The sequence below is a fragment of the Peromyscus leucopus genome, chromosome X, assembly GCF_004664715.2.
Source record: "Peromyscus leucopus breed LL Stock chromosome X, UCI_PerLeu_2.1, whole genome shotgun sequence".
In the NCBI taxonomy this organism is placed as follows: domain Eukaryota; kingdom Metazoa; phylum Chordata; class Mammalia; order Rodentia; family Cricetidae; genus Peromyscus; species Peromyscus leucopus.
The window spans coordinates 32,189,492-32,216,812 of NC_051083.1; the positions used below are offsets into that span (position 1 = coordinate 32,189,492).

The 27,321-nt window shown below is 41.9% G+C and overlaps 1 protein-coding gene across 1 annotated transcript; it reads left to right on the top strand.

The window, feature by feature from the left end:
* The first annotated feature begins 1,062 nt into the window (after positions 1-1,062).
* On the top strand, positions 1,063-15,921 carry Scml1 (Scm polycomb group protein like 1). Its single transcript, XM_028887779.2, has 8 exons — positions 1,063-1,416; positions 4,411-4,447; positions 5,923-6,066; positions 8,025-8,099; positions 11,054-11,158; positions 11,503-12,184; positions 13,459-13,598; positions 15,739-15,921. Exons 3-8 carry the CDS (start codon positions 6,037-6,039, stop codon positions 15,871-15,873), a joined length of 1,167 nt encoding a protein of 388 aa, XP_028743612.1. The 5' UTR covers positions 1,063-1,416; positions 4,411-4,447; positions 5,923-6,036; the 3' UTR covers positions 15,874-15,921.
* The last annotated feature ends 11,400 nt before the right edge of the window (positions 15,922-27,321 follow it).

The following is a 27,321-nucleotide window of genomic DNA, read 5'->3' on the forward strand; positions in this document are numbered from 1 at the left end:
AATCTAGTTTCATTTTTAGTAGGGAACGATATATTTCCAATGCCCAAGCTCCTTGTGGCTCCTTTCTACACCAAGTTAAGATTTGTGACTTTAGCTGAGCGGTGGTGGCATACACTTTTAATCCCAGCACTCGGGAGGCAGAGGCAGGCAGATCTCTGTGAGTTCGAGGCCAGCCTGGGCTACAGAGTGAGTTCCAGGAAAGGTGCAAAGCTACACAGAGAAACCCTGTCTCAAAAAACCAAAAAAAAAAAAAAAAAAAAAAAAAAAAAAAAAAAAAGATTTGTGACTTTATTTTGAAACACTTGACTGCTTTGTTTCGGGGATTATTATAGCCATATATCCAAAAGCATTGATACATGTAAGATAAATTGCCACTAGTTAATGTCACATCAGCGTTATTATAAACTCCTGCCTCAAGCAAGCACTAAGTACTTAGGGTACACTAATGTGTGTACTTCCCAAGATATGCCCATTTTATACTGGAGAAAACTCAGCACGATTATGATTTAGCTTACACATTGCTTTAGAATAAGTAAATGTTGGTCATAATGTTTAAATAGAGCAACTATGATATTGGGATATGTTAATTGTTAGTTCTCCAGTCTGTGCTTATTGAAACTGGAAATAACTTTACTAGTGTTCCTTCCTAGGCTACCAAGAAAAGATCCATTGCTAAGACCCCCAGCCCCTCTCCCCATTCAAGTTTTAGCACTGAAGTGTACCCCTGGAGCCCAGTCATCATGGATATCTCTAGTGGATTACAGGAGGAGGAAAAGGGTATGTGATTATATGTTAATAGTAACATGCTTTAAATAACCAAACGAAAGTGCTTGCCACACATTAAGCTGGCCCTTTGAATCACTTTTGGGACTAGAAGTTGTACTAGTTAGCCCAGGTGCCAGTGTCTCCACAAAAACAAAACAAAACAAAACAAAACCCAAACAAACAAACAAACAAAAACCCTCTGCTTGAGAGGCTCTCTAGGCCTGTCTGTCCTTCTAATCGTCTCAGTAGACAGAAAGACCCTCTTCACTGGAAACCTTCCCTTTCTATGTCCTTTCTCCATCTGGTGTGAAAACTCCCATTCTAAATAGCTTTTAGATTATCCATGGGATTTACTGGCCAATGGTCAGATTATGTTTATGGGTGACTACTGATTGGTTATCACAATCGCCTGATCAGTCACACAAGCCATGAACACGCATTGTTTTACGGTCAGGCGTTTTACAATCCTGAGCTTTGCGACACAGAATGCGTCAGGATCACCTGATTTCCGGCACGTGGACAGTTAAAAAGCGTCAACAGATCTTAGCGGTCATTAAAGGCTGTCGGGCGTCTAGATGGACTCCTAGCGCCCTGCTGATAGATTTCTGGAAGCTTCCGGAAGCTAGTGTAGCCGATTCTTCATCAAAATACGTAAGTTATGGATATCTTAGCACCCCCTTTTAACTTTTTTGTCATGGGTGGATGGGTGTGAGTGTACTAATGTAGAAAACGGTCCTCTGAAGCATTTGGCCTAGTGGCGCCCTCTGGGGTGAGAAGATACGTTTGGCGGGGATGGCAAATCTCTACTTTGCAGCCTCAAATTTCAAAATCTCTGCACTCGGGTGATTCCAATAATGTTTTGGTCTCCAGGCCACCAGCACTTGTGATCTGTTAGTGGACTTGGTGGTTAGCCGCTCTTTAGTTTCTTGAGACAGGGTTTCTCTGTGTAGCTTTGGAGCCTGTCCTGGATCTCACTCTGTAGCCCAGGCTGGCCTCGAATTCACAGAGATCTGCCTGCCTCTGCCTCCCACATGCTAGGATTAAAGGTGTGTGCCACTACAACAACCTGGCTTGCCTCGACATTTTTATTGTAAATATGTTAGTGGGGAGGAAGAAAAAAAATGTAGAGAGGTGTTGAGGCCTTCCGGAGTATTTATCATTTGCTTTCCAGTGGGCAGATGTGCCATTTGGGAACAACTGTAAAATATCTGGATTCCTGTAAGGCCCGGTAGTTTTGGGATATGCTTCTGGGACTGGCTAAGTGCTCCTTAGATTTTTAAAAAGGGCTCTAATCTGTTAGGAATCATTTGTCTCCCTCCTCTCCTGCTTTTCTCCGTATTCAGTTTACCGTTGTAATTTGCCATGTATGTTGTTAAGGAGAGCGGAAGGTTGATTTCAACCCTTCAGTCAGTGTGATCTATATAAATGGGATATATTGATGGGATGCAGTTCTCCCAATCGGTCTGCTTTGGGGTTTTATAACATTGAAAGGCCTAGCTGCTGTAAGTTGTGTTCTGTGTTTTTAAGAAGTCTTAGAATCACAGTTTGTTTTCAGCCATGCTAGTCATTGTGATGTATTCCATATGGGATAAGTTGATAGCAACCTCAATTTGGTTGTGTGGGCATTTATAACTAAGAAATACCTCACTGCCTTGATTTGCTTTTTGTGTTTTAAAGAATTATCAGGAGAAAATGTACTTTTTAGTCATCCTAATAATTGTTAGCTATGCCTTATGGGATAAGTGAATAGCACATAAGTTATTTGGGGTATTTTATTACATGAAGCACATCAGTCTGGCTATTGTGATTCTCCTTGTGTTTCTTTAAGAAGGCTTAGGGTCAAACATAGATTTCAGCCATTCTAAAGCTATGCTTTATGTTCTTGTAGGTGACACTAGATTTGGCCTACTTTGGGATATTTTTTAACATAGGAAGATACAGCTATTGTGAATTGTATTTTATGTTTTTAGGAAGTTTTAGCACAATAGATAGCTTTCAGCCATCCTGGTTACCACAGGCTATGTCTATGGAGTAAGTTGATGGCAGGTGACTCGCCCAGTTTGGGTTGCTGGATTTGGCCTGCTTTGGGATTTTATAACATGGAAAGATAATAGCTATTGTGAATTGTATTGTGTGTTTTTAAGATGTTTTAGCATAAAAGGTAGTTTTCAGCCATCTTGGTCACTGTAAGCTATGCCTTATGGGATAATTTGATAGCAAGTGACTCTTCTAGTTTGGTTTGTTGGATTTGGTCTGCTTTGGGATTTTTTTTAAACATAGATATAACTGTTGTGGCTTATATTTTGTGTTTTTATTAAGTTTTAACTTAAAAATTAGTTTTCAGCCATCCTGGTCTCTGTAAGCTATGCATTATGTCAGGTGACTCTTCTAGTTTGGTTTGTTGGATTTGGCCTGCTTTGGGATTTTTTAAACATAGAAAGATATAGGTGTTGTGACTTATATTTTGTGTTTTTAATAAGTTTTAGTGTAAAAGTTAGTTTTCAGTCATCCTGGACACTGTAAGCCATATCTTATGGGATAAGTTGATGGCAGGTGACTCTCCCAGTTTAATTTGTTTGGCTCTTTTTATAACTGAGTCACTGAGTAGAACATACTTTTAAGCCATCCTACCCACTGTGATCCATGCCTTGTGGGACCAACTGGTGGCCTTTGACTGACCCTCCCCCCTTGGTCTATTTGGAGCTTTTATAACTTGAAATTTACCTATTGCCTGCTATGATTTGCCTTGTGGGTTCTTAAGAAGTTTTGTAGTAAAAAGTATTTTTTAGTGAACTCTGCCTTATGGGATAAGTTGATGGCAGGTGATGGTGTGGATTTCGTCTATTTGGGGGTTTTATTACTTAGGAAGATATTGTTGTGATTTGTTGTCTGTCTTTAAGAAGTCTTGGGTAAAAGGTAGACTTTAGCCATCCTAATTATTGTCAACTGTACTTAATGAGGTATGTTCATGCAGATTACTCTTCCAATTTGATCTTATTTGGAGTTTCACATCTTAGAAATTTCTGGCTGCTGTGATTTGGCTTTTGTGTCTATGAATTGTTATTGTAAAAGATTATTTTGAGCCATGTTTGTTAGTTGTTGTGAGCTATGGGATATGTTGTTAGCAGGTAACCCTCCTAATTTGGACTGTTTTGGGTTTTATGACTTGAATTGGAGTTATCCTGATGCTTTGATTTACCTTGTGTGTTTTTAAGAAGTCTTAGGGTCAAAGTCATTTGGTACTGATACTTGTTTTGCTCTGATTCATGATGATAGGTAGAACCAACATTTTATTATGTTGTTGAACAACTGGCTGACTTCAACACCCTCTTTAGTTGGGCTATTTAGAAAGTGAAGGATTTTGAAATGTCTAAGTGCTGTTTTCTAACTTTTTACCCATTGTTTCATTTTCTAGGAACTTTTCTTCTAGAAGGACTTGTACCAGTGCAAGACTATTTTAAACATTCATTGGAAGAGTAAAACTTTAGAAGTAATTTTATGGTATATTCACAAGATAGGTTGTTACAGTGATCATGGTGTTAGCTTGGAAAGACCTCCCACCATAGGCTACTTTGGCCCAATTTTGAGCTTTTTGAGTTGGGTCATATTCTGTGCTATCATTCATGTCTGCCTTCTTTCACTCAGGGTTGCGGCTGTGAGGTTCATCCTTCTGGCAGCAGCAGTAAGTAGTTTATTTTCATTGTGAGTTTTTCTTTGTATGGCTACAGCTACAGATTAATTATTCAAATGTCATGTCAATCTTCTAGTCAGGAAATCCTAAACAGTTAAAAATAAAATATGGTGGAAATTATAGGTCAAATTGAGTTACATTACAATTTGAATATTTTATACAGCATTGGTCTGCATTTTTCTAACTTGAAAGTTAACTCTCCCATCTTAATCTCCCTTTGAATTTTGTCCTTAGGGACTCTGGTCACTTGTCTCCCCGCAACAGATTGAAGGAAAACAGGAAAGGGATGAAATCCTGATCCTCTCCCTGCTGCTCTGTCTCAGGATGAATAAAATAAATTAACTTTTGCATAGGGTGTCCCTTCAGTAACTATGTGGCAGGAATTCATGTCAGACCTCTGATATAAGGTAGAGGATCATGTCATTGTAGACATGCCTGGTTCTAGTTCCATACTGAATGACACAGCTGTAATCCAGCCTTGAAAAGTCTAGAGTTCTCAGTTTATATTTCACATACATTTATTTAGGTTTAATGTTTAAGTCTAACTCAAAGCAATCATGATTTTGGAGCTGCAGTGGACCCTGGAGATATGAGCCTCAGAAGGGTTTACAGGGCAGGTGAGGAGGTGGGGTCTCTTTGGTCGCTCTACCCACATTGTAACAGCAGCCCAGCAGCAGCAGCACCACCACCAGCAGCAGCCCAGCAGCAGCACCACCACCAGCAGCAGCCCAGCAGCAGCAGCACCACCACCACCAGCAGCCCAGCAGCAGCAGCATCACACCGCACCAGCTGCCCAGCAGCAGCACCAGCAGCACCAGCAGCCCAGCACCACCACCAGCAGCCCAGACCAGCACCAGCACCAGCACCAGCAGCCCAGCACCAGCACCAGCAGCCCAGCACCACCACCAGCAGCAGCAGCAGCAGTAGCAGCAGCAGCAGCAGCAGCAATAGAGACACCAGAAGTGGAGACTGGAAGCGGCAGTGACAGCAGCAGTGTCAGAGGCAGCAGCAGAGACAGTAGTGGCCGAGGCAGTAGTGACAGTAGCATTGGTGTTGAGGGTGGCAGTGGAAGCTGCCATTAGATCAGAACAGATTGTTGGGGTAGTTTGGCAGCATTCTGTCTCCCTAAGCAAAAGCGCCTTTGAGCTTCTTTACAAAAGTGTTAGCAGTATATCCCCTTGTTTGGTGGCTTTTAGTGCTCACTTTTTAGACTTTCAGTTGTGAAGCAACTGTTCACAGATTGTGCTCGCTTTTAACTTCATTGTGAGCTCCTTCCTAGTCATGGATAATATAACTCTTCTATGCATAAAGATTTATTCTAGTGATGGTAATGTAGCTTAATGATAATGCACTTGCCTAGCATGGATAAGAGCCTAGGTTCCACCCTCAGCCCCATAAAGTCTCCCATGTTAAGTTGATTTAGATATTAGCTACATGAAGTAACATTTTCACGCATTTCTTTTCAGGAGGAGAAGGTTTGCCTCTTAGATGACTAAGCAGTTTCAGAAGTAAGCCTTCCAGCAAATCTAACAATAATAAACTCAACTCAGAGGAAGTAGAATTTCTCCTGTTGCACAGCAATGATGTCTGCCTTCAGAGAAATAGATGAGGTTTGTATTTTATATTGATCATTTCTGTTCTTTTCTTGTGCTATAGTTTTTGCTAAACTGAGTTAAATTAAATAAAGTGAAATGTATAGATAATAAGTGCAGTTTTGACAATGCTCTATAAAATTTCTACGAGAATTTGTGTATAAATTTAAGAACATACACTTAACATTTCTTCTGGATACTCTGAAACTGAATTGCAAACAAGTAGTCAATATAAAACTCAACTTTATGAGAATCTGACAAACAGCTTTTCAAATTGGTTTGCCTTTTAAAATTTTCTATTGTATTTTTGAGTTTCTTAATCTTTGAAATTGAAGAAATGTAAATTATTAAACTATATTTAATTTTTCATAGCAGTGAACACATTCATTTAGTCACATAAGGCCATGTATATTACTACCATTGAAGTAATCGAGGCAACTTTCAACTTCTGTCAACTGCTATGTTTTTCGTCAGTGGAGACAATGCTCACTGTCAATTACTGGGAGTCATTTTGGGGAAATGTGAAAACACAAACTACCATGTGAAGATAAACTACTATATTTTTGTAAGGAATGTTATATAACCCAATTGTGTGTTTTTTAGTAACCTAAGCAGTGGAAGGCTAATCACACACAGAGCTATCAAGTCTGTTTACTGTAAAATCTCCTCAACTCATTTCTTAGAATAATTAATTTGCATAAATGTAGCAGTTATTCATGATAACTTTTCTTATTTATACCCTGTCTTATTTCAACAACATTTTAAGGTGTTTTAGAAATTAATTTATTAAGAGTACGACATGCTTGCATGTTTCCTAATTCGACCACATGGTGGCACTGTTGGATTGTTCAGGAATCAAAACTGGTGCAATGCTCTGGTTTTTGTTGTTTTTGTCTGTTAGTTTGTTTGGGTTTTTTCCTCTGAAAGCAGTTTCAACACTGAAGACCTGTGTCCTGAAGCACAGGAGGTTTTAAACTTGCTGGAAAAGGGGGTTCTGGTGTAGCTGGACTAATGAGAGCACAATTCTGCAAGTGGACTTTTTCCTCTTGTTTCCTGAAACAAGGTCCTTGGCCTACCCAGGCTGTCCTTGAACTCATCCTCCACCTGCCTACACTTCCTGGCAAGGGATGGAGACAATTGCCAGTCAACTAAAGGATAGAGGAAAGACTTTATTACCAGAAGATTCTAGGTTTAGAATTCCAGTGAAAAGTTGTTCAGAATGTCCTAGTACATAAGAAGAAGGAACATGTAAAACGCTGAGTTCACTGACTAAAGAGATTCTCAGGATAGAGTATTACCATGCCTGACTCATATATACTTTTCTACACAGACATGACATTTAAAACAGGCAAAGGCCCTTTGAGAATACAATAGGTTTTCAAAACTTCTGAGAAGTGAAATTAAAGTCCTCGGCTTTTCTTTTTGTTACTTTATATTTCCTTTTAATTTGCTAAGAAATCTTTCTCCTACATGAATATGAGAATGTCTCCTTAGGATGGTAATTATAATATGCTTTATGAGTATGCATTTTTCAGTTATGTAAGTAATATTAAGCAACTAGATGTCCAGTATATCAATGCTTACCATTTTAATGAGCAAGGTTTAAATTCCAACTAGTTTATGGAGTTCTTCTAAACTGTCACTCAAGGTCATACTCTATCCTGAGAATCTCTTTAGTTAGTGAATTCTTAGCGTTTTACATGTTCCTTTTTCTTATGTACTAGGACATTCTGAACAACTTTTCACTGAAATTCTAAACCTAGAATCTTCTGGTAAAGACTTTCCTCTATCCTTTATTTGACTGGCAATTATTTCCATTCCTTGTAATGTGAATTTTTATTTCATCTCTGCTTTAAGACTTTTGATATATGGATGAAAGTTAAAAACAAATAGATAAGTATGAGGTATTATCACTATTTGATGTGACTCTTACTGTAATAAAGCATTAACTACTTGTGGTGTAAAAACTATTCTAGAAAGGAACTTACTCACCTGAAATTTGTGAAGTTGAAGACCCAAAAGCCACCGTGGATATCCTGAACTATTGTCAGGTATGACACGTCTCCTTTCAGTGTGTCTTTCTAGAATGTTAAATTGTAAACATTTCTTACTTCATATGAGGGGGAAGTGTGTAATTAACTGGAAATTTTGCCATATCAAATTACTTGTGATTATTCACCTCATTGTGATTATTTTGACAGTTTCTACTTAGAATAATATTTTCAGGTAAAAATTTGAAATACTAATATGTGCATTTTAGAACATTAAAAACATGATCAGATTTCTTCATGTCTTTTCCATCTATATTGCCCAATATTAATTTCCACTATAAAATTTTAAAGGGAAATTGGAAGATTTGGATGCAGTTTTTTTTTTATTTATTTATTTTACAATACTATTCAGTTCTACATAATAGCCACAGGTTCCCTTGTTCTCTCCCTTCCTGCCCCCCTCCCCTTCCCCCCAGCCCACTCCCCATTCCCATCTCCTCCATATCAAGGTCTCCCCCGAGGACTGGGATCAACCTGATAGACTCAGTCCAGGCAGGTTCCAGTCCCCTCCTCCCAGATTGAGCCAAGCGTCCCTGCATAAGTCCCAGGTTTCAAACAGCTAACTCATGCAACGAGCCCAGGACCTGGTACCACTGCCTAGATGCCTCCCAAACAGATCAAGCCAATCGACTGTCTCACCTATTCAGAGGGCCTGATCCAGTTGTGGGCCCCTCAGCCTTTGGTTCATAGTTCATGTGTTTCCATTCATTTGGTTATTTGTCCCTGTGCTTTATCCAACCTTGGTTTCAACAATTCTCACTCATATAAACCCTCCTCTTTTTCACTAATTAGACTCCCAGCGCTCCACCAGGGGCCTAGCCGTGGATGTCTGCATCCAGATTCCTCAGTCCTTGGATGGGGTTTATGGCACAACTATTAGGGTGTTTGGCTGCAGTTTTAATATGTGCCTAATTAATTACATATGAAGGTATCACAACTGAGATGAATGGGCAGCCTACTCATGTTTTACAAGGAATTTATCTTATATAATTTGGAAGGGAGATCATAAAAGTGAACTTTGGTGTGGGACTGATAGAAGTATGTGATTATTGTGGATTTTGTGAGCTGTATACTCCAGAGGCAATGGAGGTTCAAAGAAATGGCTCTTATCCCATTAGGTTTACAATAGACTGAACTACCACAGTTTGAAAAGTAAGATTTTGTGTGTCTTATCTTTTAGACTGACACTAGTGAGGACAGAAGCCATGCTGACAGGTCATGGTCTTAAGATTGTGCAGGAGTAGACGAGGCTGGGCAAGGCTGCTTGGCCTGCAGTGCCCAAATCTTGGCAACCCTGAAGCTTAGACCAGTAATTATGCAAGTTGAATGGGGTATGACATTGCAGATGAGCAGTGCTTAGGTTCTCCAGCTATGCCCCTCAGGGGCCCTTGAGAATCCTGTCACTTTGCTGAGCGTCCTGACATGCCCTCCTTACCTGTCTGTGTAAGAGATGATAATAGTAACAATAGGTAATCTTAGTACTCTGAAGGCACAAGTTCAAGGCCAGCCCGATCTATATAGTTAGTTTTAGGCCAGCCAGGGGCTACACAGTGAGACTCTGTCTCAAAAAATAAAAACACAGAAACAAAGGAGTCTCTTACTATTTGTAAGTATTTTTTTACTATCTTTTGGGGATTATAATATAATTAGAACATTTACCCCTTCCCTTTTCTCCTTCCAAACCTTCTCTTAAACCCCTCCTTGCTCTCTTTCAAATTCATGACATCTGTTTTCATCAATTGCTATTGCATGCAAATATATATACCTAAATATACCTAATATACACCCTGTTCAACCTGTATAGTGTTACTTGTATACATGTTTTCAGTGCGTCTGGCACTGTACAACCAAGTGGTGTGCTCTTTCCTGGGAAGATTGTTCTCACAGTATTTCTTAGTTGCCTGTAGTTCTTTGTGCAGAATTGAGCCCCTATGGGCTTTCCCCCATTCGCTTTGGCATGTTTATTGTTATCCTTCTTGTTCAGCTGATGTTAGGTAATCATGCAGGTGATACTTTATGGGTGAACCTTCTGGCATTACTAGGAGACATGGTATCACAGCAAACCCCCAATCCTTTGGCTCTGCCTCATTTTCCACAATGTTTCCTGAGCCTTAGGTACCGGAGTTGTTGTATAGATATATTCATTAGCACTGGACTCTCCCCAGAGCACATTTTGAGAACCTCTGCCCCAGGCTGCTTATCTCTTGCTCTGCTGAAATGGTCACTTTGTGTGCAGCTCTCAAGATAAGATGAGCATTTCTCTGGGACAGGGGTTTCCTTTTGTAGGTTTTGTTGTTGTTTGCTTGCTTGCTTTTCATGATTTTAAAGTTCATGGTCTCAGAACCTAGCAAAGCAGTTCTAACAGGAGGAAGGCATTTATCCTTGAATGAAGGAATGTTTATGGTATTTTATAAATATGTTCTCTGAAATTTCTGAGCATTTCTAGAATGTTATCGGTGGTGTTCCTCATTGGTACGGCATGTAAGGTGTACTCAATGACATTGTGAGAACATCACTAGATATTTAATTTTCAGACTAGTTTGGAGCCCTACATCACATATGTTTTAGTTGGTTCTGTATTCTCAGAGTGGGACATTCACTGTTGACAAGCTGTGGTGTAGAAGCTGACTCCTATTGTTAGTGGATCTGAATGCTTGTCTCCTAAGTTAGCACCCTCATGGATGGGAAGCAGTCGCAGCACACACAGGTGGGAGGTTGTCAGGAGCTGTGATGCATTCACCTTATGACACTAAAGATACTTCTATGTATGCATGAATCAGCTACTGCAGTGGCAGGTGGAGATTCAGTATCTCAACCAGTGTTCCGGGTGCCTTAAAATGAGGCCTCTAATAGAACATTTCCACAGTGCCTAGCAATTAACTCTTGGCTTTGTGCATTTTCACGTGCTACTTTTCTTTTGAAAGAGCATCTACTAATACCTTTTATTGTAACAGGTTATATATAAAACTGTTCAAAGGCTGGAAAAGAAGTTTGATGACCTGGATGAAAAAGTAACAAAAATATATCACTCTCGTGCTAGATCCTTCTGGCGTTATCCTGTAAGTGTACAAAAACATTATCACAACTTTGATAAGTATATTCTGTCTAAAGATACCAGTCGTTGCAAAGTGATGGAGAGCTAGTAAATGTGGGATCGAGGCTTATCTGTACTTCTTGGAGGAGCAGATGGGAACTACAACTCTTTTTGAAAGAATAATCAAGTTCAGAATTGATGAATGTAGAACAATGAGTATTTTGAAAATATACATTTTAAAATGTTCCTATAAAATATACATCAAATTAAATGTAGGTCAGAAGAGAACACTATTTTCTTAATGTTAAATAATGTTGCATAGAAACCTTAATGTCCTGACTATTCTTTATTTCTCTTTTTATTATGAAGCCTTTTAGAGCAGTATCCAGAAGATACAATTACCTGATGTCTAGAAGACATAAACTTCAGAAAGCGAGACGATTCATTAATGACAATTTGATCTCCCGTCCTCACAGTTACAGTCCAACTACAGTAGTCTTCGAAAGGAATGAAGATAGTGAGGATATGGAGAACAATCAGACCGTAGATTACCTCCAGGCTTTCCAGTACCCCAATTCTATTGACAACACAGAGACTTTCCAGTACGCTGATTATATTGACAATAATCAAGCTTTGCATTACTCTGATGATCTCTACAACACTCAGTCTTCGAAGTATGCCAATTCTATTGACAGCAGTATCCAGAACAATGAAGACAATGATGTTTTCCATTCTGAGGATTCACAGGAAGTGATTCTTGTCAGTTCTTCACCAGAGAGGGACTATGAAGAAACTCCACCAAGTCCTACATCTACTGGCCAAACCTACCAACAGTATTACAGATTTAAAAACAATCCTAGCTCCTCTTCAGTGCCCTACTACAGTGACTTTGAAAATACCAACGTGGACACCATCACTTCTACCACTTCAACAGTGAAGGAAGCAAGTACCCTCCCTCCAGGGGAGCTCATCCCCATCCAGAATCCTGAAATGAGGCGATTGGCCTTACTGGAGGCTCAGCGTTCACCTGTGATTGATCCTAACACTTTTGGTGAGTTCGCGATGGCACCAATGGTTAACATCCTCTAAGTAAGCTAATAGAAGCTTCTTGTTTCCTATTTTGATGGTTGATTTGTAGCTATATGTACAATAGTGGCTGTTTATTAAGCAGATATTATGGGTATGGCAGTGTGCTAATCAACTCACATGGATTGTCTCTGGTGGTCTCCATAACGACACCATTGTGATATTGAAATCTATTTTATTTACCTTTCCCCATAGTAAATACTCAAAATAATCATAAGGTGGTAAGAAAGAAGGGATGTACTTTTGGATAATTCACAAACAGAAAAAATGAAATTTCTATTGATTATCTTTGGTTAGGAAATAAGATCCTCCCAACAAATTACCTATCCACTTGCATTTGTCATCACACATTAACTGTAGGAAGTAAAACATTCTATTTAAGGTAACATTTGAACACAAAGAAGTTTCCACACAACTTAGTGAATAGCACAGCTAAAACCTGCTGAGATGTGAGCACTTACATGGTTTCATGTGTCATTTCTTTATTAAGCATATTCAACCAAAACATTTATTGCTATTCAATTAAACATGAAAGAATAATTGCATAAAATGTCAAAACCACTACTGATTAGATTCATCAGAAAATATTTTTTAAATGCAGATTAACATTTAAACCACAAGAGATGTGAATTTATAGAGTAAAGGTCAATCTAAAAATGCCAACATTGAATATAAGGGAGAGATTTGCTCCAAAGAACTTATTTTGTTACCCAAAATAATTGTGGTTATTGAAATTAGTTGATATACCTAAAAAATAAGCAATTATAAAGTGTAAACATGGGGGATTTCTACTGTGTTTAGTACAGTAAACCTAATTTAGAGAATGTGACATTTAAGAGAGGTTTTCAAGAAATTCACTGAATTCCTTAAAGTAAGAAAGAGTACTGAGTTAGCTCATTTTATCCCACTTTAATCCAACTACGACCTTTTCCTGTATTTGCTTGTAACCTAAGAGGCCTTGGATTGCTACAAGTGTTACATGAACATTGAAGCTTTAAGGTGCCTTCTAAAGTAAACTGTTTCTGTTCCTTGGGGGAAGTCCATTGACACACTTAATGCAGCGCTCCTCAGATCATCTTTCTTCAGGCTCTAATGATTCTACAGTTGGAATCTTGAGTCTTTAGTTCAGTACTTAAGAGAAGGTTCCAGGAGTGAGACCATTACTTTCTACCTAACATCTCTTCTTTCAGAATTATGATCAGGTTTTTTAACTTTTCCCCCATTCATTGTTAATTGCAGGTTCATCATCTGAATGTAATGATGCTGTTGTGAGACACCTTGGAAGCCCTGCAAACTGGTCTGTGAATGACGTGATAACATTTCTGAACCGTTTAGATCCTCCGTTGGCCGACCAGCTCTACCCCATCATCAGAGAACATGTAATGTATTTTTAAATCCAGTTTTCCTGCTAGCCTAATGCACTGAATGACCTCTGTGCACTTTCAGTTGGATACTGAGTCGCCAACTGAGTCAGCAGGGGAACCCTATCATCTGATTTATTTTTTGTTTGTGAAAAGTTTTTCTTGTCCATCCTTCTATGCTTAAATGGTAGGTTACTCGTCTCTTCTTTACATGGGTATCTAAACATCTAATACACTAAATAGCCTCAAGTTCGGTGGTTCATGATTATAAGTCTCAGGCAGACCTCTTTCCGTGCAAGGATAATTACACAAATCCCCCCATACTTGTGCCCCGTTCATAAGTAAGAGGAGTTTACCCACAGTGTATACCAGAGTAGCCCTCTTGTCGTGATATTCAGAAACTAGTTCCAGCTGGTCAGTTCTGTTTACCTTATGTGACTATTGACAACTGTGATGCTGATGACCATTTACAAAGCAACATCATGGTTAAATTTTACTTTTCCCTGGTATTTTCTTAACTTTTTCCTTTGGTGACTTAAAATTTTGATTCTAGAGGTCTTTTACTTTCTTGGCTTGGTTGATTCCTAGGTAAACCTTTAAAAAATATTGTGAACAAGTATTTTTTCTCTAATTCCTTTCTTGGCAAGGTTTTTTTTTTATAGTTATATAGGGAAGCTACTGCTTTTTTTTTTTAATGAGAATACAGGCTACTTTTATTCTGATTTGAGAATTTCCCTACAGATGTCCACTACTTTTGGTTCTTGGAAGACTCTTTCTGTCATTTCTTCCAAGATGATTTCTGAACCTTGGGTGGCAGGGCAGCAGCATGGAGGGGAAATCCCTGTATGCAGAAGAGTTGTGGGTCTCTGTATTGATCACCATGTCCTGGAAAAAAAAACTTTTATGTTGAGGGTCCAGAGATACACATCTATATTATAAAGATAAGAACTAAGGGGGCAGTTTATTGCTATGTTCATTTAGAAAAATAATCATAGTAAGTTCTCTCCTAGAGCCTTATGACCTATCCAGCCATAGGATTTTAGATGAATTCTGTCTATGTACCAGGCTTTAAATCCAAACAGCAAATGGTTAGCTAGTCCCATAACATTCATGCAAAACATACCTATAATCCCAACTACTTGGGAGGCTGAGTTAGGAGGATCACATGAGTCCAGAAGTTCTGGACTGTAGTGTGCTATGCCCATTGGATGCCCACACTAAGTTGGGCATCATTATGATGACCTTCTGGGAGCAGGGAATCACTTAAGGAAGGATGAACTGACACGGGAAGCTACCAATTTTATAGTCTATGACTACTGGAAGTTTAATCAGATCTCAACATTTTCTGCTGGTGTCTCTAGGCTCTTTCAAGTATAGGGTCATATGACTGAAAAATAGAGATAGTTTGACTTCTCCCTTCCTGTTCGTATTCCTTTTTTAGTTCTTTCTTTTATCTTGCTGTTATGAGCTGAATTTTAATAAGTTCTAGTTCCTTTCCTTTCTAATTTTACTTCCTATTATAGGAAATTCTGGATCTTCTTAGACAAGAATGTGTAATTGAATAAAGTTTTATTTTATGCTGGAACTTATAAAACAAATACTATGTTTTAGTAGCATAAGGTAATGGTAAATTAAGGCAATAAAGAATTTTTGTAAAGATGCCTTGTAACTATCAAGTAGTAGAGTATCTATACACCATTTTCAGTATAGAAAGAAAACCAATAATTAATCTTAACGTCTAATTGGATTCAGACAAGTAACTCAATTTCATATAAAGACAACGCTATTGAACACATTTAGAGTTTGCATTGATATTGATATATTCCTAGCCTCTATCAGAAAGTTAATAGCCATGAAATCTATTCTCTTATTCTTTTTACCTTTGTCATAGATAAACAGTATTTTTATTTATCACACGGTATTTAAAATTAGGTCGTTTGATATAGTGAACTTTATTAAGTTAAATTTGCTTTTTCTTAAAATTGATATGAATATATAAATTTCAAAATGATACATTGCAGTGCAATGGTATTTTTGATAGTTTTTATACAGGAGATACTTGAGAAGCTTTAGTTTTACACGTTCTTATATACAAAGAAACAGCTGCTTATCAAATATAACAATATTGTTAATTATTTTAAACTTTTTCTCTCTATAGGCTATCGATGGGAAGGCCCTGCTGCTGCTTGATTTTGATGTGATGGTGAAATATATGGGGATGAAGGTGGGAGTAGTCATGAAATTTAGCAGCTACATTCAAAAGCTTAAAGAAGGAGTAAAATGTGACGAGTAAACTTTTCGTTTGTAGAACTTCAAATGTTCTCATTAAATTCCTTCTTAATGCATACTTGACTCCCTGTGCTCATTAGTTTTGGTTCTGGAGAAGGTTCTCCTAAAATATAATTAGAATTGAGAAAAAATACATTATAGTCTGCTTGGAGTTACATTTAACATAATAGTATTAACATACACATATGTCTTCTTTAGATTTTTCATTTTATAGATTAAAATATGCTTCATGCAAAAAACCAAAAAACCACCTTTGACTTGGGTTTAACTTTATACATATTTTTAAAGCAACTAAATAAAGAGGAAATATAAGGAACTAATAACATATAGTTAAAGTGGTGAAAATTTTTCACAGAAGAGAAATTAAGGGAGAATATATCATTAACCTTATTGGATAGTTTATCTCTATAATACTGGAGTATACTAGCTTCCTATAGCCTCTTAATACAAGAGCAATTCCCAGTCTAGCCTTTTGGTTCATGGGATATTTCCAGCCCCTTATCTTTGTGTCTGCAGCCAAGAGACTTACTATGATTGCTGGGTCACCAGTGTGCTACAAAGACTGAGCTGATTTGCCTCATCCCATATCTTAGGAGACTATCATTTCAAGTCCTGAAGCAGGATCCCTGATTCTGGATTTGCTTCCTCTGTAGAATCTGGAAGAGCTAGAAGACATTCTTCAGGTAAAGGGGCAATTAAGATAAGCTGATAGGCAGCTGCAAAGGAAATTTTAGTTTTTGAGGAGTAAAGGTCATGGTGATATCCTATTTTTAAAGAAGATCTCTGCCTAGAAGGGAGGAAAGGGCAATCTGGAACTACCATGAAGGAGTGAGTCATCTGTCTGTGGCCCAGGTGTTCTTTCAGATGTGAGGTGATAGTCTTTTATCAGGTCTGTGTTTTCCTGTACTGACTTCCTGTACTGTACTTCCCCCTACTATCCTTTTTATTTGTAACTAGCCCCAATGGACTTTTAAAAACAGATACTTCTGCTCCAGTGTCTAATCAAAACTGAATTTGATGATCTCTTATTGACACAGTAATCAAGGGATCTTGGATGCCTAAGAAGGTAAACCTCAGGTCCTTCATTCTGATCCACTATCCATCTCCCTTGTGGTCAAGAGGGTTATTGCTTTCCTGGGTCTGCAGTGGCTCAGGCATTCATCCTTTCCGTGTCCCCTTTCCTTACAATAAGTACATTGATCTCTTTTCAGTGGGGACTTCTCCATCCTCCCCATTTTTGTTTGGGGGGGGGTGTTTCTAGCCTCTGGACAAACAGTAGGGAGCTTGGGGTTAGTTGACTGGAAATCAGTCATCATAACATTGGCCTGCAGCTCAGTCGGCAATCAAGGCAGCTTGTCTGCTTTTCAGTATGTCAGTTATTGAAGACTTTTGAGCCACTCCAATAAGCTGGGAGTTAGTCATTCGAGCAAAAGCCTCTAGCTTTTGGAGTTTTGTGGGGCTTATTGAATGACAGAAGGCAAATTTAGTGTCCTAGCATTTTCCAGAGCCAGTGAGTCTAAGGGGGTAAAGGAAATGCAGAAAGCTTTTTGTGTTATGGAGTTGGTGACCCCTGAGAAAAAGATCATAGACTCAATCCAGATTATAGTTAGTTAAATTTATCACAACCTCTAGCAGGACAATAATCTCTGAGCCAAACTTGAGACTACTGTGAGAAAGTGAGTGAGGGGCAATTTTAAGGGATGAAAGCACAAGAAGACCTTGAGTATCTGCACCAACCAAGAGCTGTTCTGCTCTGCCAAGGTTTGGTAGTCAAGGTGACCTCAAAATAGTTCTTGAATGTCTGCATAAGCAGACGACAGAAGCCAAAAAGCAGTTAGTCATAACATAACAAGTAGATAGCCACAGCTGTACAATTTTGGATTAGGGGGCAGTCACTGAGTCAAGGTTACTGGAACTTATCTTTTATGGACTGGATTCAGAGACAAAGAGCTAGTGGGTATTAGGATGGATGTCTAGCATAAAATGGATTTTTTAAAAGGCCATCTATATCATAATCACTCAAGAAATACCTTGAGACTCCTCTGGGCCCTGGAGAACCTCAGTAGTCTTAAACAAATTAGTAGGTTTTTTGAGCTGTGCCCAGAATTCCAGTCATAAGGTACTGATAAACTTTCCAGGGCCTGGGAACTGCAGAAGCAATTAGGGTCCCAATCAGAGCACTTCCATGGGAAAACTGCGTCAGCATCTGTACCAGTGGCTGAGGTAAAAAAAAAAAATGCCTTCTCTGCCTCAATATGTTCCCTTTCCTCTGAAGTAAATACAATCAGAAGGAGTTGCTTGCAGTCATCCCAGGGTGGACCATGGCTGTGGAGGACAGATTTCAGGAGGGCAGTAATGGGCTTTGGGCTTGTCAGAAAAGGGGAGGGTTGGGTTTTCCAGTTATACAGACATGTGAAGTGGAGAAAGGGACAGGGACTAAGAAAAGGTGGTGCCTTTTCCCTAAGTTCATGCCCCCACCTCCAGGAGAGAAAGGACCTCTAGCAAGGAAAAGACAAAGACTAGGATCTGACTCAAATCTGAAGTGTGGCAGACCCTCAAGCAGGATGCCAAAGTGGGGAAGTGCAGAAATGGGTCGGGGACTGGATGTCTCCATCAGGAGGCATTGTGATGGTTACAGAAGGAAAAGGGGAGGAAACAGGAGTTACAGATCCAGGAAGTGGGGAAGTAGGAATGGGGACAGAGGGAAGAATAGAGGAGCTTGAGGTTGGGGAAAGAGGGATGAATCTGGAGGAGATGGGCAAGATGTGTAAGAGTTATAGGGGTGGGGGAGAAAAACCAACAGAGGGCCCCAGGACAGGTAGCAGGATGCAGGTGACAGGGAACGTTTTAGAAACCAAAACAATAGGATAATCACTAAAGTGCAAACCTTAAGACAATTAGGTGGGTTTTGAATAAGTACCAACCATTAACCAATATAGATCAGGGTGCCCTGGGGATCCTGTGCTTTGAGCCAGACTGATTTCACAATGGCTGATTCTATGGACCAATAAATGGTCCACTTCATAGGAGGGCCAGTCAATCTCACAAAAAGCAAGCAGCTTTTCCTTCAAGAGTGAACCCTCATAGTCTCCCCAAATCCTTGGGAGCAATTCTTTCCCATAAATAGAGGGATGAGAGTTTGGATTTTGCAATTCCCATGTTAGAAGAGAATTTATGTGACTCAGTGAAGTAGACAATAAGACCAACCCAGAAGCACTAGCAACAAAGACAACAAACCCAAGTAAGACTTGTCAGAGGTCCTCTGTTTGGAAGCAAGTGAGAAGCCTCGTCAGAGGGGCAACTCCAGGAGCAGTTTAGTATCCCATCTAGGAGGGGAAAGAAAACAATTGGGGAGTGTGCAGACAAAAAGACAAAACAAACAATAGCATACAAAGGGTGCTACCAGGTGGCAGACTCTAGAGAAGCTTTCAGGAGAGTTCCCCCTAGCTGGTTCAGTCTACTTTTCATAGAAGAGGAATGGAATGTATGGTGCTCCCTTTGCTAGGAGGAAACAGTGTGAGCTCACCCGCCTGGGAGGGTATAGGTGTAAATGTCTAATCTGCAGGTATGGACAGTGTCCGAAGCCTTTACAGGAACTGCAAAGGCCCAAGAGACCCACATGTAGAGATAGAAGGGTCCACAGCCCCTTGTGTAGATGTGGTATTGCTCAGAGCCCCTTCCTCATGTGTGGGTGGTTCTAGGACACCTCCTGTATAGCTGGAAGTTCCCTGAGCCTTTTCCAAAGATGAGATACATTCTAGAAACCTAAAGGAAAGTAGAGTAGGGTCAAGGTCACATTGGTCAGATGTATTGGGTGTGAGGCCTCCTTCGGCTATTAAGGCAGAGCTGAGGCCCTGTGGATCACAGGTTTGCTGACCCAAGCCATGGTGATCTGAAGGTGATGTACTGAGCCCCCTTTGTGCTGAGAGCACCTGTTTCATTAGAGAAAGAACATATGGGCCCTCTTTGGCTAGAAGGTAATGATGTGAGCTTGTCTGCCTGGGAGGGCATAGGTGTGAATGACCATGGCCAGTGTCAAAGGCCCTTGCAGGAACTGTAAAGGTTCCAAGGACACTGGTGCAGATGAAGAAGGGGCTCCAGCCCCTGGGGTAAATGAGGTAGTGTCCAGAGGCCCTTGGGCCAGTTTGTCAGGACCTGGGGCTGACTATGTATATATATAGGACCCCGGAACCCCTTTGACAGATTTGGAAGGTGTCATGTCCTCTTGATGCCAGCTGTAGCCCTGAGGGGTCCTGCTCCCATGTGAAAGTACCTACAGCCTCAGGTGTGCATGATTCTTCTGACAGAGCCCCTTGAACAGATGGCAGGCCTCTATAAGGGCCTGGTGAGTTGGATGAGCTCCTAGCACCAACTGTGTAGATGTGCGGTGTCTGGTAGCCCCTGGAGAAGGAGGAGAAGGAGATTTTTTTTTTGGTTTTTTGAGACATGGTTTCTCTGTGTAGCTTTGTGCCTTTCCTGGATCTCGCTCTGTAGCCCAGGCTGGCCTTGAACTCACAAAGATCCTCCTGCCTCTTCCTCCGAGTACTGGGATTAAAGGCGTGTGCCACCACTGCCTGGCTATTTTTTTAAAATTTAACTTTTGTTGATTCTTTGCGGATTTTTACATCATGCATCCCAATCCCACCCATCTCCCCATCCTACCCCTGCAATTCACCTTCCACCCTTGCAACCTCCCCCCGAAACAAAACAAACTTTAAAAGAAAAACCAAAAACCAAAGAAAACTAACAAACAAAGCAAAAGAACAAACACAAAAGGAGAAGAATCTCATCGTCGTGGAAGCTGTGGTGTGACCCGGTGAGTCACACTGTTCACCCTTAGTCCTTCCAGCTTCACTCGCAAGTGTTCACTCGCAAGTGTTCACTGCCATGAGTCACTGGTCTGGCTCGAGGCTCCCCTCTGCTACACGGTTGACTTGAGGGGCTCTCACCGGGGCTCTTCTGGGATATCCCGTTGTCCTGTGTCCTGGGGATCCTGCAGATTTGGAACTGTAGGTTTGTCCCCTTCTCATGCTCCACAGTTCACAGATGGGGTGGATGTTGGGGTGGCCACCCCATAGGCCTGGTTCTGGGCCTGGGTGGTAGCTGGGTTGGTCAGCCTGCCAGCTCTCCCTCATCGTCACTACCTGGGCGAGCTCTCCAACACTGCCTCAGCCAGCCCGTCAATGCAGCCTGCAGCAAGGAGCAGGGCCAGTTCTGTTCTCAGGCCCCAGGTCTGCCGCACTCACACCATAAGGACCAGCTCTACTGCCTTGCCCAGGCAAAGTACAGGACCCCCTCTCTCCACTGCATGTAAGGGCCATATGGAGGCCATGTCCACTCTCATTTGTTCAAATCTGGCTCACCTGTGCCACCACCAAGAGGGTCAGCTCTAGTGTGCTGCCCAGGTGGGGTGCAGGGCCACCTCTCTATGTGCTCCAGTGAGGGACAGGCCTAATTCTCCCAGTCTTGTGACCCCCGGGGCCAACTCTCTCGCCCACCACAGGTAGCAAGGGGCAGAGGGGAGGCATCTTTCTTATCCATGCCACTACATGGCAGACAGGAGAGGGCAGGGTCATCTCTGCTGCTCTCAGGACCTCAGGGTCAGCTCCCCTGCGTTCCAACAACAGGTCAGCTCTAGTGTGCTGCCCAGGTGAGGTGCTCACCCCATGGTGAGGGCTGGGTCCATCTTTCCAGAGTGCAATGGCCAGCTCTCATGGAACAGTGTCCAGCAGGGCAGGGGGCAGGGCCAGCTATCCCAGGGCCAGTGAGGGGCGTGGGCAGCTCAGTATGGCACTTGGATTTCAACATGCATGGTTCCCATGACCACCCATGGCAACAAGGGCCATGGACATCAACACAGACCCCAGCTGCAACAGGACCAAAGGCCCAGACATGGCCCTCTGTAGCAGCTCAGGCCAGACATCACCATGGCCCTGGTGACAGCACAGCCCATTCAGATCAGTAAGGCCCTAACAGCAGCATGGCCCTTGGACATAAACAGGTGGCTGACCAGACCCCGAGCATCTGCATGCAGAGCCCTCGATGGTAACCGGAACCACAGACATCACCCCAGACATTGGCCACTGCAGCACAGCTCCCCCAGATCAGTATGGCCCTTGTAGTGGCACAGCCTTCAGAACCAACATGGTCTCAGGTGGCTGACCAGACCCTGGGCATCTGCTCAGCCTTGGTGGTAACAAGATCCACAGACATCAACCCAGACCTTGCCTGCTCTAGGGCCATGGACCCAGACATGGCCCTCAGCAGCATCTCTGGCTCAGGGGACACCACGGCCCTGGGTAACAGTGCAGGCCACTCAGCTTAGCATGGTCCTGGCAGTAACATGGCCCTTGGACTCCCACGTGGCCATAGGTTACTGCCTAGACCCCTGGCATCACTTGCACTGCCCAGGGTTTCCTGCCCCGGGGCAGCAAGAAGATAACAGTGATAGTTTTGGGCCATGCCATGGGGCTGCCAGGGGAGGGGGTGGCAGGAAGGGGAGTTGGGAGGGTTGAGGGACACAGCACTCAACCAAGTGCTGCCTGGGATTTCTAGCCCAGGGCCAGCTAGAGGGGAAGGATCTAAAGGCCTATATGGAGCCCTGGTACTTCTGAGGGCCCCTGGCAGAGAGGAGCTATGAGGTAACAGAGAATCCTGCCCAGGTGTGGAGGGCCTGATGTCCCCTGGTATATGTGAAGAAGTCTCATCTTCCCCCTGGGCTTGCAGTTTCAGAGGTTTAATCTATCATCATCATGGTGGAACATGGTGGCATGCAGGAATACATGGTGCTGAACAGGGAGCTGAGAGTCCTACATCTTGAATCTCAGGCAGCAGGAAGTGAACTGAGACACACTTCTTCTGACAAGGCCACACCTCCTAATAGTGCCACTCCCTATGAGATTATGGGGTCCAATTACGTTCAAATGACCACAAAATGAAGAAAATTGATTACATAAACCCCTGGGCCAAACTTGCCTGGTATACATTCAGTCACTCACACAGTTGGCTGGCCATTCTTTCAAACACAACTGAAACCAAATCTCTCATGAGAGGCAGAACTAGAAAACTGGATCCTCTGCTACTGGAGTTCTAACTTAGTGTGGAAAGATTTAGGAAAGCTCCTCATCAGGCAAATTCTCCATTCGGAAGAGGGATTCCCCATAAAAGTTTTACCCCTCTTATCTAGAAGCAGACTCTCCAGAAAGGGCATATCCTTCTTAGTTAGAAGGCTCCTCATGGGGCTTGTTGTCCTCAACCAGAACCAGAACTGAATTGACTATACAGACGTGCCCCTTAGGAGTATCAAAAGGACTCTATCTGTTTTGGTGCCCAGGAACCCTGGCAGTCATTCGGACCTTTCTGGACTCAGTGAGAGGACTGGGGCCCCAGACCATTTGTCAGGGTGTACCTCTGCTGAAATTTCTCCCTGGCTAGGAAAGGTCCAGAACAAGACTGAGTCCCATGACAAGGCATGGGGGAATCTTGCTGAGGCCCTCCAAATGAAATTATCTACTCAAGATAGTTACCGACAGCCATGCTAATTAAGCCAAGTAAGAGTATAAGAGACCTTCAATAATGGCCAGTCCAAGAGCAGGCTAATACATGTTGTTGTTATAGTATGGATCCCTCCCCCTCCAACCCCCTTCAATAATGGCCAATCTAAGAGCAGGCTAATACATATTGTTGCTATTGTACGGATCACGCCCCCCCCACCCCGGATTATTTATTCCTTGTGTTTTCTTGGGTATAGTTGACCTCCTCTGATTGAAGTATTTCTTCTAGCACCTTCTGTCGATATGAATTTGTAGATAGTGTTTACATTTCTTTTTTTAAAGATTTATTTATTTTATGTATGAGTGCTCTGTCTGCATGTACAACTTTTTGCCAGAAGAGGGCATCAGATCCCCTATAGATGGTTGTGAGCCACCATGTGGTTGCTGGGAATTGAACTCAGGACCTCTGGAAGAGCAGCCAGTGCTCTTAATCACTGGCCATCTCTACAACCTCCTGCATTTCTTTTTATTGTGGAATGTTTTTCTTTTTGTCTATTGTGATTAATGTTTTGCTAACATATACTAGTTTGGGCTGGCCTATTTGGTCTCTCAGAGTTTTCGAACATCTGTCCTAGCCCTTCTGGCTTTTAGCATTTCCACTGAGAAGTCAGATGTTGTTTTAGTGGATCTGTTTTGATCTTTTTCACTTATAGCTTTTAATATTCTTTCTTTGTTGTGTATATTTAGTGTTTTGATTATTATTATTATTATTATTATGTATTATGGGAAATTCCTTTTCTGGTCCTGTATACTTGGTGTTCTGTATGCTTCTTGTACCTTGATAAGCACCTCATTTAGGTTTGGGAAGTTTTCTTTTTGATTTTGTTGAAAATATTTTCTGAGCCTCTGACCTGGGTTGTAAGCCCCTCAAGGCCAGGATTCAGACCCTCCCTCTGAGGACCTCCAACTGCCAGGTTCCACCCATAGAAAACTCTTAACTGCCCTAATGGCTGGATCCTGTCCCCAACCTACAGAGTTAAAAACAAAAGTGGGGGGGGCATTCTGTGTTCTCATACATAGGTGATATTAAAGGAAACCTGTGTGTGGCTTGCTGCCCTCTTAGCTGCTGTCCCCACATTGGAATAGAGGCAGCCACTGGGCTGACAGCCATCTTTGCTAGTGTTGGAAAGGATGAACTTTGCCATGTGATCTCACTCTCATCTTGATTAAAAGTGACCACATGGTATAAGCCAACCAAGGAAAAACAACTCCTTCTACCTGTGATACCCAAACCAGATGATTCTTCCACTATTTTTAACCACACTAATGAGTCTCCCCCCTTTATCAGCCTCAACCCATCATCCCTCCCTCTCCAGCCTCTCTGGAATCCCTGTCTCTTTCCTCAGAAACAGGTTGCCCACCCAGTCATGGCTGAGGCACTCCCTGACTAGGACCCTGAATGGAATTACAATATCCCTAGGGACATCCCTGCTAGGAATCAATTTGTAACCTGCCTCCTGGCTGGTCTTCACAAGGCCACCCTTAAAGTGGTAATTCATGAAAAAATTCAAAAGGTCATCCAGGACAATTCCTAGACTGCCTCACAAAGGCTCTCTTACAATATGCCAATCTGGATCCTGAGACCTCAGATGGAAAACAACTTTATGACCTACTTTTTCTCCCAGTTTCCTGATATTAGGGCCAAACTTCAAAGTCTAAAGACCCCTGACTCTATAGGCTGAAGTCTTAGCAATGGCCTTTAAGGTGTACTATGGGAGAGATGAAATAACTGATGCTGGCTTAGGCCTCTTGATTGGCCATAGCAACTGCCCAGAATTCCTAGCCTCCCAAAGCCTCAGAACTTCAGGGTCCCTGTTTCAAATGGGGGCCCTGTTTCACTGGAATAGGCCTCTTTGAACCCTTGTAAACCACCCAAACCACATCCAAGGTGCCTATATACTCTGGCTGTAGTTGAACTCCTTAGATGCAAATAAAAAAGGTTAACTTTTGGGTCATCCACTACTGTCTTCTCTTTTCAACACCTGTCCCATCTCCTAACATACAAATGTCTCCAAACACTACCCTCTTGCAGAGTTCTCTCTCTTCAGGCAGCACTGGTAGAGGATGCTACAATTACTTTTCAGCCATGCCTACATCTCAACATTTCAAACTGACTCAAGTGGCTAATTTGACTCTTTTTTTGTTTGTTTGTTTGTTTGTTTGTTTTTCAAGACAGAGTTTCTCTGTATAGCTTTTGTGCCTGTCCTGGATCTCGCTCTGTAGCCCAGGCTGGCCTCGAACTCATAGAGATCCACGTGGCTCTGCCTCCCGAGTGCTGGGATTAAAGGCATGCGCCACCACCGCCCGGCTGATTTGACTCTCTTAAGCTGTGCATGGATCATTTGTTACTGATGGTTCCTGCCACCCACCATATTTGATTCCAAATTCTAGAGTCTACCTCTTCAGCCACTTCTTCCCTCTACCTGCTCTATCCACCTGTCTCTCCTCCCCTACTCAGTAAGTGTCCTCCTGGAGCCTGCTACACCCCAGGGGCCCCACCCTGTGGACAACTCTCTAGTTCCTAAGCTGTTTACTCCTCTCCCTCTATTGGAACACTTTCTGTTTCCTTTCCTCCTCTGCCCAGGAGATGCCTGCTAATTCCTACAGCTTCCTTAAACCCTCCTGGGCCTCTGTGATCTTGTCCCTCCAGTCCCTTAGCTCCCTCCCAGAAGTCTCGCAGCTTCTCTATGCCCTCCTGGGTTTGTCTCTTGCTTCTCAGCTCCCACTTGGAACTTAGAGAAATTCCCTCCATCAGAGTTCATTTTGCGGCCCTTCCTCCTTTCCTCCACAGACTCGGATTTTATCAAAGCCTCACTCTGTTACTACAAACAGCTTAGCCTCAGTACATTTCAATAGCCTAAATTTGAATGTTCACTTTTCAATGGTGGCATCTTCTGCCACTGCAAAACAAATGACCAGAAAATCTTCTATATCTAAACTTGCTCTTTCCTCTTCTAGTCTTCCTAACTATCGAGATCCCCACTTTTAACCAATATCCTGTCTTAATAGGGTCAGGAAATTGCTCTATATCAGGCTGTCAAAGGCTAGCTAATTCAGTTCCCTACAACTCCCTTATCCATCTCTCCTTCACCGGGGCTTAACCCCATGTCTGTTTTCTCTATTCTTGTATGTTAATTCCTGTCCTGAAAACAAAAATCATAAAAACAGAGTTTATAAGACTTAAGAAACAATGCTTGTTTAATAAGGTATTAGAGCGGCACCTCCATGTACTCATACAAGAATGTACCTCATACTGGCGACCAAATTTTGTAATATAAGAGTAACCTAGGTGGGATTCAGTTAAACAAGGCACAAAGCAGCCATGGAGAGAAACTGAAGCTTGGCACTATGCAACAAGACTGAAGTCCCTAAAGAGAGCCCAGGAGGGGCTATTGGTGAAAGTTCAGCCCAGCTGCAATGAGAGTCTAAGAAAGTGTGTAAAGGTCTGAGGATGTGAAACCTTAAGAAAGTTCTGAGAATCTAAAAAAGTATATAAGGGTCTGAGGACACGAAAGCTTAAGAAAGCTCTGAAGGTATAAGGAAGTGTTTTAAGGCATGTAAATGAACATTCTGGGGGTATGTTGAATATCACTTTGCTTGACTACCTTGGAGAATGCTGGTTGTGTTTCCCTCCTGGTTCAAATGCTCACCCACCACTTGTGGCCTCACCCATTGTCTTATTAGATTCTCTCACCTCACTGCTTGTTAATTTCTCTGAGCCAAATATCACTACCAACCCTTATCTTTCCTACAGGCTGTATTAACTTCTCAGAAACACACTTTGTGGGTGCCCTGGATTCTGCAGACTGTGTTAATACCTTAACCCTTAGTCCTACCACCCAGGCTCTGTCCAAACACTCAGTGCCTTGATTCTCTGCGGCACTCAAGCTTATCACTGC

Coding starts and splice junctions, on each gene's coding strand:
- Scml1 (XM_028887779.2), top strand. CDS start 6,037: ATGATGTCTGCCTTCAGAGAAATAGATGAG. Junction 8,100..11,053: donor ATATCCTGAACTATTGTCAG/GTATGACACGTC, acceptor TTATTGTAACAG/GTTATATATAAAACTGTTCA. Junction 13,599..15,738: donor ACCCCATCATCAGAGAACAT/GTAATGTATTTT, acceptor TTCTCTCTATAG/GCTATCGATGGGAAGGCCCT.